General features: G+C 38.0%; 2 protein-coding genes across 2 annotated transcripts in view; one reads left to right on the plus strand and one right to left on the minus strand.

Moving 5' to 3' along the window:
* Window positions 1-2,216: 2,216 nt before the first annotated feature.
* On the minus strand, window positions 2,217-5,247 carry erg28 (ergosterol biosynthesis 28 homolog). Its single transcript, XM_053335662.1, has 5 exons — window positions 5,205-5,247; window positions 4,906-5,060; window positions 3,582-3,672; window positions 3,371-3,489; window positions 2,217-3,087 (listed from the first exon to the last, which is right to left on the minus strand). Exons 2-5 carry the CDS (start codon window positions 5,036-5,038, stop codon window positions 2,999-3,001), a joined length of 432 nt encoding a protein of 143 aa, XP_053191637.1. The 5' UTR covers window positions 5,039-5,060; window positions 5,205-5,247; the 3' UTR covers window positions 2,217-2,998.
* An 813-nt stretch (window positions 5,248-6,060) lies between these two features.
* Window positions 6,061-15,672, plus strand: part of ttll5 (tubulin tyrosine ligase-like family, member 5) — a 53,295-nt gene continuing 43,683 nt past the window's right edge. Inside the window, exons 1-11 of the mRNA XM_053335526.1 lie at window positions 6,061-6,163; window positions 6,516-6,659; window positions 9,928-10,034; window positions 10,150-10,232; window positions 10,956-11,062; window positions 11,333-11,463; window positions 11,588-11,670; window positions 12,793-12,862; window positions 12,945-13,029; window positions 15,142-15,243; window positions 15,376-15,467. Of these exons, the coding sequence (XP_053191501.1) occupies window positions 6,601-6,659; window positions 9,928-10,034; window positions 10,150-10,232; window positions 10,956-11,062; window positions 11,333-11,463; window positions 11,588-11,670; window positions 12,793-12,862; window positions 12,945-13,029; window positions 15,142-15,243; window positions 15,376-15,467 (919 nt within the window). The 5' untranslated portion in view covers window positions 6,061-6,163; window positions 6,516-6,600. The remainder of the gene's footprint in view (window positions 6,164-6,515; window positions 6,660-9,927; window positions 10,035-10,149; window positions 10,233-10,955; window positions 11,063-11,332; window positions 11,464-11,587; window positions 11,671-12,792; window positions 12,863-12,944; window positions 13,030-15,141; window positions 15,244-15,375; window positions 15,468-15,672) is intronic.

A 15,672-nucleotide genomic window follows, 5' to 3' on the forward strand; every position in this document is an offset into this window, starting at 1 on the left:
AGTCTTGACATAAAACCACAACCTCACAAAAACCAAAACACACACCTGCCAAGGTAGGGGCACACACTCTTCTGAAGCTTCAACACAGATAATAAGAAACTCCTCACATACACACAACAGACAAGAGTATCATTTGCCTTTTAACAAACTTCAGTGTGAAACTGTCCAGACAATTGTTGAAAACCATGTTGTGTTTGATGTCATTTTCCCTAAAAGCATAACTGGTATTTGTTAATATTGCTATGAAGAATACATTTGGTTATTACTAGACTGCAGTACATTCCTTCCACTTCAGATTTTAGATTAAACAGATTATCCTGCTGTTAAATAAAAAAGCAATCCAGGAATTTTAACCTCCTGCAAAGTTTGGTTGAAGGTTCCTCAAACTATTCTGTTTCTCCTAATGTCATCATCAAGATGAAATGAATACCATAGACACTGTGCTTTAACATCTTTTACTTTAATCAGTCTTTTTTAAGGAAAATAACATGGAGTTGTTCACATTGTTTGATGACCTATTTGACTAAATGTTTGAATGATATTGATGAAGTTTTGAGCTGTTCAATATCGAATGAATGCATAATATGTATCTTTTGGGTCTATTTTAATATTCTGTTGTCTTTCTGACAATGATGTGTTGAGTGGAGTATTTGTGTCTTTTAGTAAAAAGCTCAGTTTTTTTCTGTTTTTTGTTGAACAATGTGATTGTGATTCCTTTTTCTTCTTGTCCTTTGCAGAAAATGACAGCTGATCTTGAACAAGGAGGGATTTCTGCTCCTGAAAGCCTGACAGAAGGGAAGCTGGATTGAAAGGGAGACACATACCTTCCTTCTATGAAAGCATCAAAAACTTGACATCATGTACAGATTAAGAAAACAAAAGTACTGACACATTTACACATTATTTAAACACATAGATGGCCACTTAGTAAAAAGAAAGCTGCTGCCAAGAGTTCAGATTGAACGCAGTAGGAACCAGCAGAACTTGTTTACTCCAGGATGTACTGTATGAACTCTGAGATTCACTCTAGTATCCCAAGTGCAACTTATTTCATCCAAAAACAAGCACATGTCAATCACGAACAAGAGGAACACACTTGGAACCTCAAAGGTTTTTACATCCTCATGTGAGAATATCTTTATTAATTTAATCCCATGTGGGCATTTTAAATGTATTGCCAGTTGAATGGAGTTGCCACTTTAATGACTCCAGCATCACTAATGTAACTATTCCAGAGCTTTTACCCTCTTCAATTATTGTTAAAGTAGTGTTTTATGCATTCTAACTAGCAATGTTTAAACTGTGACTGTTTCCTAATAATGAACCAATATGGTGTCTGTATTTACATTGCTGAAGGTTTTTAGAGTAATGCTAAAAATAGTGACACGTTTTCCTGTTGTGGCAGTCAGGGTGATCATACAGCAATAATCACAAGTCTGCCTGCCATTCAGGATCACATGGAAGTATTACTGTTGAATACTGCTGATTACAAATATGATTGATGCCATGCATCTGAGTACACTTTGGAGGGTCAGTTTTGCCCTTGATCGCTACAATCTCGCCAGACACAGGAAGACATTCTGTGATCCTTTGGCGAGCAGATAAGGTAAATCGATCTATTGCACAGTAATTTTGCACAAAAGTATGTTTTTATATAGAAGACTCTCTATTTGAATTTGTTACTGAGACATGTAGGTGCAGTGTAACTGGTGTTTGTACAGTTTGTCAAATGTTTTCCTTGATGTATTGTGGCTAGTTTGATGGCGATTAATCTTATTTTATAATGATTGTGATGTAATTGTTAGAGATGCTAGTTATTCCTTCAGTGGCATTTAAGGACAGAGTACTTTTCATGACATTATTTTTTGCTCCATATCTCTGAAAAGGCATTTTAAAAAGTGTATCTGTTGATATAAGAAGAGCATTGGGAGTATATTTCTTCAACTCTGTTTTCATGTTTTCTGCAGTTGAATCCATCCAGTAACATTTTAAAGAGCTTGAAGAGCCAGAATCAGCAGAAAATAACACTCATAACCTCTCTCTTCAGCTCAAACTACAACATATGGGCAGAATAGGACACTAAATGTTCACCAAAAATAATGCCAGAGCACAGTTACACTGAGGGAAAACAATAGGTCTGTATACTTTTAATTTGTAGCTCCTAGATTTATAAATATGCATAATTCACATTATTGTAATAGAAAACATTTTGTAGGTCTCAGCCACACAAACAAATCATTTAATTCAAAAATATTTTTGTGCATTAATTCTAGAGGTATACAAATGTTTCACAGAACAAACATCAAGAAGAATCGCTGATATCAAAAGAAATTCTGTGATTAAGAGCATAGTTTTGTATTGTACTGTACTGTATAGTCATCGGAGTACTTGAATAAATCTGAGTTATTAAAGAAATGTATAGGAAATGGTGATCTGGTGAAATAAAAATATGATGACAATGAAAATCTACTCTGGATTATTTCTGTAATCAGTTAAATGCTTGTTCAGCAGTTTCAAAGTACATCTCAGGGTTTATAGTTCTCAGGCATCATGCCCGATTTCAGGCATAGAGCACTTTTAAATTGATATATTTAATTCAATACATTATACATATTTCCTCCCGTACAATTACACGTTTTTTCTAGCTTTAATGCCTGACATCTGATTATTGGATTTAAAAAAGTAAAATTATTGGCACAGACACAATAATCATTCAGCACTGACAGGTCACATGTCCTGAACTTCTGTGTATTGCACATCAATTACTGTAACGTAACAAAACCATACACAAAAAGGGTGACGACTAAAATATTATTTCAAAAACATTAAATACAACCCAGACATAGATGTATACAGTCTATACAACATTTCATTCACAGTAGGAAAACTAATTGACGTCCAGATCTCATGTTCTTTAAGGCAGGAAGTCACACACACACATACGATGACCAGTCCAAACACATCTGTTGGGTCTACTGGACGGCAGGAAACTCAAGATTCAGTTACGTTTTTTCTGTCGTGCTCCTACTTCTTCTTGTGTCTCTGGAATACACTGGAATCCAATCAGCATTCCTATGATAGAGAAACCTGGAAAAACAAATTGAGACACTATTACTTAGTAAAAAAGACACAAGAGGTGTGATCTACATGTCACATTTTAACTTGTGGGAAATCAAGATGACGTATAAGGTTTTTTTTTTGTTTTCTTTAAGATTTTTTGGCACAGACACCTTTATTTAAACAGTAGACAGACAGGAAACAGGAGAGAGAGAGGGGGGGGGGTGTGTGACATGCAGCAAAGGATCTCTGGCCTGGATTCAAATCCGGTCAGCTGCGTATGTGGCAACTCTTCACTGTCGTCCATACTTACTTGCCACAATGAGAGGTGCCATTACCCCGATAGTGAGCGGTGCCGTTTTGTAGATGAAAGCCTCGGACAGAAAATGACCCAACGCCAGCACAAATGTCCACAAAGTGATGTGATATAGCCTGCAGGAGCCGACACGACGACACACTGTTAAGAACATAACGCAGACTGCCAACAGAAACAACATGCACAGAGTGACGATGGAGACTCTTACGTTCTGTTTTGGATATCAATGGCACAGGCGCAGCGAATGATGGATGACAGCAGCGTCCAAATACCGAACGTTCGAGCTTGGAGACCGTTCACTGAGGAAAAAGAGAAGAAATGGAAAAATCAGGAACGGAGTTTAGAAAATGGAAAAAATATCAATATGTACGCATTTGGATTTCCCATATGGCTCATTCTGTGTAAAATCAGATGAGGCTATTGCAGCACTGTCTCAGATTTTGTTCAAAACTCACATCACATCTCTATCATGTCTATATCATGAATGGGCCATTTTTATAGCATCAGGAAGGTCTTATCTGAGAAGCCATGTTTGGACATTGATGTCTTGACAAATATTGTTCCTTGCCTCATCAAACTTTGCAGGATGGAATACAAGCATGTGTTCTGTATGCAAAAAATCATTCAAAGCCTTCACTGCCTGGTATCTATTTGTATAAGGCCCTAGATTACAAATATGATATCAATCATTCTTTTTTCTGAAAATACAACCTTTTCTTAATTTTGTGTCAATATTTGAGGTCTTTACCACCATTGGACAATCAGATATTATGAGTAAAACAAGGCATGGTAGCATATTTTGGTCAATTTCATACAGTAGGACCAAAATTATATGTGGGGTAGCTAGAAGGAACATAAAAATGTACATGGAAATTGCTTGGTATATGGTTATTAAGAGTACATAGTGTATTAGTAGAGAATACTGTATGGTAACAATGACGTAACTCATTAAAAAAAAAGGGCCAGGGTCACTATTATAAACCTATAGGACCATATCACATATTTTGATAGCAGTATAGATGCCAGCTGACAAGTACCAAAAAAACCTGCAGTACAGCAATGTTAAAACATGTCTGAGGTCATTTAAGTTCATAGCTGAGTTTTTTCTTTAATTATCAAAATGTCCTGCTCAGTAAAAACATACCTTGATCACAACTTGTGACCGGCCAATATAAAGTACACTCATTGGAGGTATAATATTATAATAACTAATATTGGTAGAAACCTCAAAAATCCTGCATTGATCAGGCTCTAAATTTGAATATTGTTAACTAAACTATTTATTGTTGGCTGAATGATGATATGAAACAGGTACTCTGTGCCTAATGGTTATCCAGTGGGAAGTATCATCAGACTATGGTTCCTAATATTGTGATATACAGCTTTAAACACTGTCTTAAGGGCTATATTACGGTTGATGAAAATATCAGAACTTTTTGAGGACTATACATTTTTTGGAGGATTGAGATGACACCTTCAGTACCTTCAGTCAAATAATGGCATTTGCCAGTCAAACCTAGAAATGTCCTCACCAAACTGTGGCATGCCAGTGTAGAGCTTCTCTGACAGGAAGCTGTGGTCTCTGAAACTCTGCACCGTGTTTCCCACTGCGATGACCGACACCATCAGCAGCCAGCTGCGCAGCACGTTGAGGAAACGACTCATCTCTCCTGTATGTGGGACTCACCTGTGAGGAAATCAAAGTGTTCAACAACCTTAAACACTATCAACACAGTGCAAACACCATCATCTAGTTACGCAGACATATTGACAGACAGGTATCTACTGGAATATCTGTGTTCAAATAAACGTGCATGGCGTGTGTATTTACCTGGCCGCGTCTATCAAACTACAATGTTAGCATGCGCCAGTAAAACCAGTCTATGAGTAAAACCAAAAAAAAGTGGGACTCATCATGTTATGTGTTAAAAGGTGAATCCTTCAATCCTGGACGGTGGTTTAAACCAATGACAGAGCTGGAGATGTGGCTCCATAGCTCCATCCAGTCGTGCCATGTATATAATTGGTCCATTCAGGAGTTCCGGTCACGCCCACTTTCGTCGCTAACCAATAGCTATCGAGAAATCCGATCACCTGCAGACTGCAAGCTAGGCTGCGTTCAAACAAAGAGGACATGTGGAGTAAGAGGATGAACTGTACTGACTTCTGTTTTCGTTACATTTGGTAGCATAAGAAAGTTACATTTTTCTTTTAGTTATGATCAAACTATTTTTCATACTTTTCATCAAGAATAGGAGCAGTGGACATCCCCTGATCCACCTACCCATCACTCTTGCATTAGATATGTTTTTTACCTTGTGAATATGGAAGAAATTAGGTGTACCACAACAAAACAAATTCAATACAATACCAAAAAAAACTCCTAGAGGCAGATATTTAGTCAAATGCATGCACATACTCACACTCTTGCCATTCAAATGATATTCAGCATTTACAACTGCTGAATATCAGCAGTTAAATGTGGCAGGAAACTGGTAGATAAACTTAATTGTGGGCCTTGATTTAATTTATAGCAAACGAGGTGCTCTTTAAAAAAAGATGAGCTCATGAGCTCGGTCCATTTACCATGAAACGATATTATTTCTGGATATGGGTTCGACGCAAAATTTGGTCAGGTGGATAAAACAAAGTCCCCGTTAGTGCGCATGCTCCGTGCTCTGTTGCTACTCAGTTGTTGTAGTTACCAGGAAGATTAACCGCGATGATCAACTGGCCAGGGTGAATAGTGACGCCAGCTAGCTGCTTGTTAGCAGCCTCTCAGAAATAAAGGTAAGTTTATGTTGCTGTGTTTGTGTTTCCCAATACAAATGCTTTTAGCTTAGCGGCGTCCAACAAGGCAGATGCTTCCTGGTTAGCTTCCTACACCTAAGCTTTAACGCTTGTTGCCTGGGTTTAATCTGCTGTAACGTTAACCGTCAAAGGAAATAATGTCACTGTCAACAAAAGTGGAGAGAGAGAGAGAAAGCAGCTATTATGAGATGAATGTGCGTGTGCTAAATGTGAACCAGTATTTCAGGACTGCACCAATGTGAAATGAGCTGTTAACGAGTCTTGGTAACTATGTTATTAATGTAATGTAATAGGCAGCTTGATGAGACGTTCACTGACTGTATGCTTGCAGGTGGAGGTGGTAGATACCATGTTAAACCTAGACACTTGAACCCAGGAAGATTTCACCTGGCAGCTCGTCCGCCTTCTCTGTGGAGATGCCAGTTGTGATCCGGGATAAGGAGGACTCTGAATCCTCCTCTGAGGATGAGCAAGAGTAAGTACAAGTCTGCAGTCTGTGCATATCTGCTGTCCTAATTGTATTATTATTATCACAAAACTGAACTCGATCTGCTCCAGTCAGATCCAAAAATAGTACTGTCAAGTCTCAGCAGTATAAAAGCATCCTATCCTTTACTCATCATCATCATCATCATCATCATCATCATCATCATCATCATCGTCATCACTAAAACCTTGCTGCTCCCCCAGCCTTGAATGTAGATGAAAAAAGCACCAATTCTGAGGTCATTTATCTCTGTTGTCATAATGTTGTAGCATATGTGGTCATTGTATAACACATCTACATATCCAAATGCAAAATCATAATCAGTCACCTCAGTGTATAGTCTTTGCATATTAGACTTCCACATAAGATAGATAGATAGATAGATAGATAGATAGATAGATAGATAGATAACATTATTAATCCCAAAGGGAAATTAAAGTGTTACATCAACCATACAAAACAATGAGGTAGGTAAAAAGACCAAATACAATTAAAGGCTAAATAAATATAATAAATAAAAATAAAATAGACACTACAGATGTAACCTTAACTATAATACTATTTGTTGAATATACACTTTTCAGTGTTGTTAATATGCTATTGTATAATACACTGTGCATTAATGCATATCAGGTGGATATTGTTAAAGTAGTAAGATGCATGATTGTCCATGGATGTTAGAACACACTGAGGATGGCATGATAATAAAACTACAACTAAAATTGTAGTTTCCTTACACATCATTATTCATAGATGTTTAGATATTATTAAACTGTAATACATTAAAATGATGAATTATTCTATTTGAATTTATAAAAAAATATGGATACCTGGGTGTTGATTAAGCGTTTTTTTTGGGGTCATAAATCAGGTTCCTCCCCTAACATGTTGTACACTCACTGTTTTCATAACTGTGCCGCAGACAGTTACAACTTATGGGTAGATGACTAGGATGTGGCTCACTTCCTGCATCTTGTGGATGTGGCTGTCTGAACTAAGTAGGTCTCCTTCTGTGTGACTTAGGTTCTTAATCTACTGATCCTCCTGGTATACCTCACAAGATCTGCCTTCACAGTATTCATATGACACCGTGCTAGAGCAAAAGATTTTTTTCCCCCTGCTGTATGAAGGTCTTTGTCAATATGCCTTGCCCTGTTTGAATGTGAAATATAATCTATGTGAGGCTGTTTTAATAATTGATACCAAGATACCTTTAGACCAAATGAAGTCTTCAAATATCTTTCATTTTACATAATTAATGAAAGCTCAGTCAAATGACAGGGAGGAGCATCTATAGCTCCAGATCACAGTTGCAACAGTTGGTCTTTTTATCTCATCTAATTCCCTCTTAACCTATACTTAGTTATACCTTACTGAGAGCCACTGGCCTGCTTTGAGATGAATTCCTATCTCCTGACTTAGTTTGGATTGCTTAGTATTAGGGTTTAATCTCCAGGTGACCAGTGCTGCTTTTATTGACTGGGCTGTTATTATGCATGGGGTTATTGTCAGAGCAGGAAGAGCCATACCATCCATACCATACCATAAACACAAATTGCCACTATTCGAGCCAAGCAAGCCTATGTCTGAGAAAACATCCATTGGAACCACTATGTTGGACAAGACACAGACACAGCAGTCTACATCAGGCCTATTTAAATACAAAGTAGACAGTCTACAACCCCATCTTTGACACATACTGTTGCTGAGATGCTGTAAGCATGAAGTTAAACAACAGATTAGTCTATATGATTGATTTCTTCATAACCAAAATTAAAGTTAATAAAGACTAATTATGGATGTTTGTAACTTTACTGAAACCTGAAAAGGGGAGAAGGCCTTGTATTTCCCAAGAAAAGAGCAGTGCAATCAGAGATAAATCTCAAGAAAATGAACAGATTTTTTTTCTTTGGTTTTATACTTTTTTTTAATAATCTTGTGACCCCACACATTTGTAAAGATTTGCTGAATAAAGTCTGAAACTAAACACTTCTAATAGCAGTGGTGTTGTCAAAAGCCAAGTCAGACAGGTCATTATAAAAAAATAAGGTGTCAAGTAGGACGATATGAAATTGTATTAATAAAAGTTTACACAGTTCAGTGTTTCATAGAGGTGTAATATAACAAACCAAGTTACATTCAATTACAAAACTCTAGGATGCATTTAGACAGCATATTTATGTTCTCATCAAAAACAATGTATACTGTAGGTACATGACTTGCCCACTTTTTGCTGCAGTTAAGACACACAAACTTGATTCAAAATATAACTATAATAATAATAACTAAACAACAAAAATGCATGTTCAGTCAGACAGACGGGGCCCAAGGTGGTCCCCTTTGTAATTGGAAAGAACCATAGGCCCTGGGATGCTGCCCTTTCTGCCCCCCTGCTCTCACTGAAACAGGTGATATCACTTTATTTCCAGGGATGTTACTAATTGACTTTAATGTGGTGTAAAACAGCTAATAACATCAAAAGACAACACTAAATAATGCAAAGGATAACAAAGTATATTATCACAAGCTATTACTGTATGAGAAGCACATAGCAGACATAAAGACACACGTATAGAATAAAGCATATAGAGCAACCAAGGGAAAAAAACCTAAAACCTGTTTGCAACCTAAAATAATACAGTGATGGGAACAACACCTTCATATGTTGTTTCATCTTTCAGTAGTTTTGATGCCTTAAATATGAGGGTTCGCAAAACAATCTCATCTCAGTGGAGAAGATATGTGCTGTATTGTCTGACATACCTGGATACTTCAGCAATGGTTTACATGCCTCCCCTCCTTTATCAAGACTGGCCGTGCCTGATTGAGTTCAACTCCATCAACATGCCGCCTTATCTTTTTTTTTTTTTTCTAGCCCCCTCGATAAGCAGGCTGTGTCTGGTACTATCAGATAGTGTGCAGTTTTACGAGTGGTTTGTTAGTACAGTACATGGGTTTGTTGTTGCCCAGCACCTCCAGAAACTGTGTGTGGTTCTGTCTCTATCTGCTCCACTGAAATAAACAGCGTGTCAGAACACATTCCCTCAGCGTTAGGTAAGCTGCACATATAGGTGAGTTCACATCATCGGGGGAATGACCGCCAAAAGGTTTTTGGGCATTATAATTTTATAATTTACCCCAAAGTGCATCTCCATGATGATTTTGAGTGGATCTGTGGGCTCCAGATGTTTTGAACATTTCTAAAAAACCTGCCTCTAACTTTTTACTGTGTCTCATATCAATGTTTGTCCATCAGAGACCATCCCTGCATTACCTGGAGTGGCCTTAGCAAGACCATCCCAGTCCTCTTGTTTGTCCCTGAAGCTATTGTCTCAAAAGATGGGAATATCTGCTCTATCGGAGGTACGTCAGAATTTTGTTGATGCCATAAAACATTTTGGATGCTTTATTTAGTGTTATACTAAGAGTTATTGTAAGGAATACTGCATATGAAGTTAAAATTGTTTCATTTACTCAGAGCGATACAACATGGCCTTCAAGATTGTACGCACAGAGAGCCGCCTGGTACGAGGAATACTGACCAATCATGGGTTCCATGAGGTAATGTTCTCCGCTCAATCATGCAATTTTAAAAGATTAGCTGGCATCTTTACAAATGTATTGTTTTTTTTGCAGCACATGCTATTTATTTATCGCTGCTGTGTAGAATATAGGATGGGGGGGCTTTTTTTTTCTTTGACTGATAATACCGATGTCAAAGCCTGGGAATGCACCCATGGAAAAAAAAGCAAAATGACCTCAAGAGCATTAATCCGGTTTTCACGAGGGCACACAACCCCAATTATTGCTCTTTCCAAACAGTTACAATTAATTCGCTTTTTATTTCATTTCAATGCTTCTTGACTCCCGCTAACCCATCATCAAAGGCAGACGAGTGTCTACCACAGCTTCCACCGAGCCAAACTTTAATAAGCCTTTATTGCAAACATCTGGCTCTCCCCTAGACACCGAGCAGGGATGTGAATTCTGCCTCCTAATGAACTGTTGGAATAAAACAAAACAAAACAAAACAAAAGAGATAAAGTAAGATGATGGTGATGAAAATCTGTGACTTGGTTCATCATTTTGGGATGATTTCTGTAGAGCAGGGGGTATTTCTTCAGCTTAGTTTATAATCTGCTTCTTATACTGCTGTTAGTCACTGGAAACTGTACTGAGCTTATTCCCTAATTCACATCACTTTCAATACTTTGATCTCATTTATTCAATCCAGAGCCTTTCAATTGCAAATAAACTTAAATAAATTTGTTTCTTTTTTTTTAGGTCCACCCAAATAGTAATGACTTTAACCTCATGTGGACAGGATCTCACCTCAAGCCTTACATACTGCGTAGCCTTCAAGATTTCCAGAGGGTCAACCATTTTCCCAGGTATACCAGAGCACTCAAGTGTTTGAGTGTATTGCCACTGTTTTCTGTGTTATAAATATCACCACTGAACCATTTTAAGCCCTTCAGTTCTGGCACTGTGTTTCTTGGCTTCCAGTGTAAAGCGCATTTATTTTGGAGCTGTGCCTCTCTGAAACACGAAATGAATCATATTGTCAGGCAGAGGGCGATCTACTGCTGTTGTGAATGCGAGTGCTTAATATGTCTGTTATTTTTGTTGTATTTTAAACCGGAGCCTCTGCTCGTCTCCAGGTCATATGAATTGACGCGCAAAGACCGTCTCTATAAAAACATCCAGAGAATGCAGCAGACCCACGGCTTCAAAAACTTCCACATCGTTCCTCAGACTTTTGTCCTCCCCTCTGAGTACCAGGAATTCTGCAGTAAGACACCTCCCACCTGATCCTGTCGGTCTTAAGCAGAACTCTCTATTTGTGATATATTTTAATGTCACTGCCAATTCTAAACATACACTATAGATCATTCTTCTTCTCTTTTACTGCATAGATTATTTCGCCAAGGACAAGGGCCCATGGATTATTAAACCAGTAGCATCTTCAAGAGGACGAGGCATCTACTTGGTCAGCAATGTGAGTGACCCCCCCCCCCCCCCCTTCCCACCCACTGGACAATACACTAGAGACATGGGACAGAAATTGACCTGATCAACCTGTTTTTTTAGTTTGTGTGTGAAGTTTACAAGTCACGTGTAACACAGAGTCACATTAATGGCAAACCCAGTGAAAATAAACTGTACTGTAAGAGAGCACTGACTTGAAAAAAAATACTGTGTGAACCGAAACAGTCCGCTGGCCAGATGTTATTTGTGTGTGGGGGCGTGCAGATACAGCTGTCTTTGAAATAAGTATCAAGCAGTGTTTCAGACATTAATAAGCTTTGTGGAGTAAATCACACACTTCCAAGGCTCCGGCTTTTTGGAGGAGCTCGATAAGGTTCTCACTCTTGGAAAACATGCGCACAATTCTTCTTCTAAGGCATTTTTATGAAACAGTGGAAAGAATGTCAGAGTGATATTTGGAGAGAAGAAAGAAATACGTTCATTTTTTTTTTTTTGAAGGGGAGGGGTGGGGGTGGGGAGGTGGGGATGTGGATTTTCTCTGAACTGTAGCCAGCACTGAGGTTACCCTGCCCCTCCCCCTGCTTTTTCAACTCTTCAACTTCGCCACCTGCAACACATTTCAACCTCATAAATGACCCATCTCCCACCACCAGATTGTGTTTTTATAGGCTATTATTGAAGGTTGACCTGCTATGGCCAGCGTCACCACAGTTTCGAACTTCTTGATCTGATTATTCTTTTGATGTTTACAGTTAACCACAGCCTTACATCACATATTGAGAATTAGGTATTTAATGATAACTATATGAATGAGTGAGTGCTGGGAAACGAATAAATGTTTATTTAGTTTTTCAGGTGGCATCCGTCCAAATGAAGATGCCATGTCACTTAATTACAGTATATTGTAACATCAGTTGTTATGTTACCTGGTCAAGTGGTGACTTCAGCTTCATAAACACTACACTACAACAGCTGGATGTCACTCTTGTATGAACATGTGGAAAATTACAGATTGTACCTTTAAACCTGTTTAGATGATTGAGATCAAATACTTCCTGCATCTTCTTCTTTGTGTGATGTACTATATGTATTTATGATATTGTCTTTATTTCTTTATGTTTGTCATTTACAGCCAAATCAGATTTCAATGGATGAGAACATCTTGGTATCTCGCTATATTAATAATCCACTAGTGATAGACGGTGAGTTCCACACACACAGTTTTGGCAGATTTGAACTGGTTCATTTAGAAGACTGTGCTCAATTATTTTGTTTTGTTTACAGAGTTCAAGTTTGACGTGCGGTTGTACGTGTTGGTAACGTCATACGATCCGCTCATCGTCTACGTGTATGAGGAAGGTCTGGCCAGGTGAGTGGTGGTGTGTGGGTTTTTCATATTGTTTGTGTAATTACTGGGACAGTGATGAACTGATACTGTGATCACTGATCCTCTCGGGGCAGAGAAACAATTACAACACGCTTGACTTGTATTAACATGCTGAGCACTATTCCAACTTTCAAGCCTGTTGCCTTGGTTTATGTTTGACATCTGACTAAGTACTTAAATAAACAACACTAAACATCTAAAAGTCTTACATTTCAGGGCTCCTTTATCATTACATAGATCTCCTCCAAAATCTGATCATGTTATTTACGTGTACTTTCATTCTGAACCTCTTGAGCTCTCGTACTTGCAAACAAATTACAAATAGTGAAAACACAGACCTGTGTCCAGCTGTGTTGATGGTAGTAATGGCAATGCTATTAAATCATTTTCCTGTACGTAACATTAGAAGTGGATGTTAGACACTTTTGAAAACTCTTCTCAAACTCAGCACAATAGCAGTGTGTGTGGACTAAACTGAACATATTGACACAAAATGTCAATACGAAATGCTTTGACCACATATTGACCACATATGTGCCATGTCATTGCATATCTTTGTCTCCTCTCATTTCCTGTCATCTCTCTATTGTCAGCTGTCAAATAAAGGCATAAAATGTCCCACTAAATAATAACAGGTTTGAATTCTCACTCACACACTCAAAGTCAACCATCCTGTTGTGTATTTACAGCCTGTTTGCACATTAACCACTCTTTTTAAGTTCTGTAACTAACACTAAGTAATAACACAGAACTTTGCTTCATTTACACAACTTAATGTTAGCTTCATTACAGGCTGTTACACAAAAACAGTTTGATCACATGAAAATGAAAGCAGCCACAATGTCCTGTGATAAATGTTATTATTTAGCTCATGGAGATGAAAAGTGTATAACAACAGTCCACATAATCAGATTTACCTGTGACTACATGCTGCTGGCTGGGTGGACTACCATTGCTTTTCACAGTACACAATATAGTAGTATAGTATTACTGTTTTATTTGATATACACTTTAAATGAATATATATAATATATACTGTAGTACACTCTATTACAGGAAAGAAGAAAATCAAAGTAGTTTGAAAGTCTTATAAGAAATAAGTTGATTTTTAGGTGGTTGTGTTATAATGTTATATATGTTATAGCACTGTGAGAGGACTATAATGTGTTTTAATAGTGTAAGTGGGGTTTAGATGTGAGATGTGCCAAGCAGCACCAGGTGAACATTTTTGATCATGTAAATTCAGTACTGAGAAATATATGTATTTTTTATATGTGCAGGTTTATTAGTTAAGAGAATCCACCTTCATGTGAAATAAGCTTCTCAGTTTCTCAGTGATCTGGAGTAGACACTATTTGGTGCTGCCTGTGAGATCCATCGCACGCTCACTGGTGCTCGTTCAGTGCCCAGAAGAGGGCAGTCTAAACTTTCCAGACTAGGCATGTATGCCGTGTAGTGTGAGAAGTGCTAGTGACTTTGAAACAAAGCACTCTATTGTTTCAGTTGTAGGATGTGCTCATCAAACGCTGCTGATTATGTCAGTGTTCAGATAGTATCTAATGATGACTTTGTGTAATTGCACTGTTTTTATTGGATGTAGGAATTCATAGCGAGATATAAGAAAAAAGAAAAAAGAAAACAAGAAGTGACTATTATCAGACGCAGGTAGGGCAGGACAGAGTAGATGATTGATAGAACAACTGGCTTGCCGATTCAGTCTGACAGAGAGGTACGTGCTGAAAACAGAGTGTCACCGCCCTCTTGTTTGCTGGCTTGATTATAAACCTTGAGCAATACATCATGGCCAAATTCTGAATCCCACTTTAATCTCCTGACATTCCTTCGGGTTGCGGTGGTATTCAGGTACGCCGTGTGTGCCAAGGAATTCTCATTATTGCACATGTGGCATCCACTCCTCTCAAACCCTGCCAGAAGCTAATCTCTTCCTAAGTGCCCCTATTATTCAGTCAAGTGTCAGCCTTATGAATGTGGTCATTATGGCAGATAGATATGTAGTGAAAATGGTTGGATGACAACTTATTATTTTTTCCCCTTTTTTTCTTTATGGTACAAATAAACACCGCCTGTCCTCAGATTTGCTACAGTCAAGTATGACCGGACTTCAAAGAACATTAAGAACACCTTTATGCATCTCACTAACTACAGCGTGAACAAAAAGAGCAGCGATTATGTCAGGTAATCAACATACACTCATTTTTTTTTATTCATAAATTCACCAAATTGAAAACGGGGCTGTTATGGGAAGCTAGATTGACTCATCCATTTGTTATAGCCGGAGTGATTGAAGTGCATTTCTTCCCCTTTCAGTTGCGATGACCCTGAAGTTGAGGATTATGGGAACAAGTGGAGTATGAGTGCAGTGTTGAGGTATTTGAAGCAGGAGGGGAAGGACACCACATGTGAGTCAAACTTTCTTTCTCTTTCTTTTCTCATGCTTCCCTCCTGCTAATGTCCATGCATATCATATTTAAAAGTCCATACAAAGGTGATAACATTCATATTAGTAGTAGCACACACAGCGCCTGATAACTTATGTCTATCAAATTCTAACAAAACTGGTTTATAATCAAAAAAACAACCTATAATAACCCCATCCATCCATTC

This window comes from Scomber japonicus, chromosome 16 (assembly GCF_027409825.1).
Source record: "Scomber japonicus isolate fScoJap1 chromosome 16, fScoJap1.pri, whole genome shotgun sequence".
Taxonomy (NCBI): domain Eukaryota; kingdom Metazoa; phylum Chordata; class Actinopteri; order Scombriformes; family Scombridae; genus Scomber; species Scomber japonicus.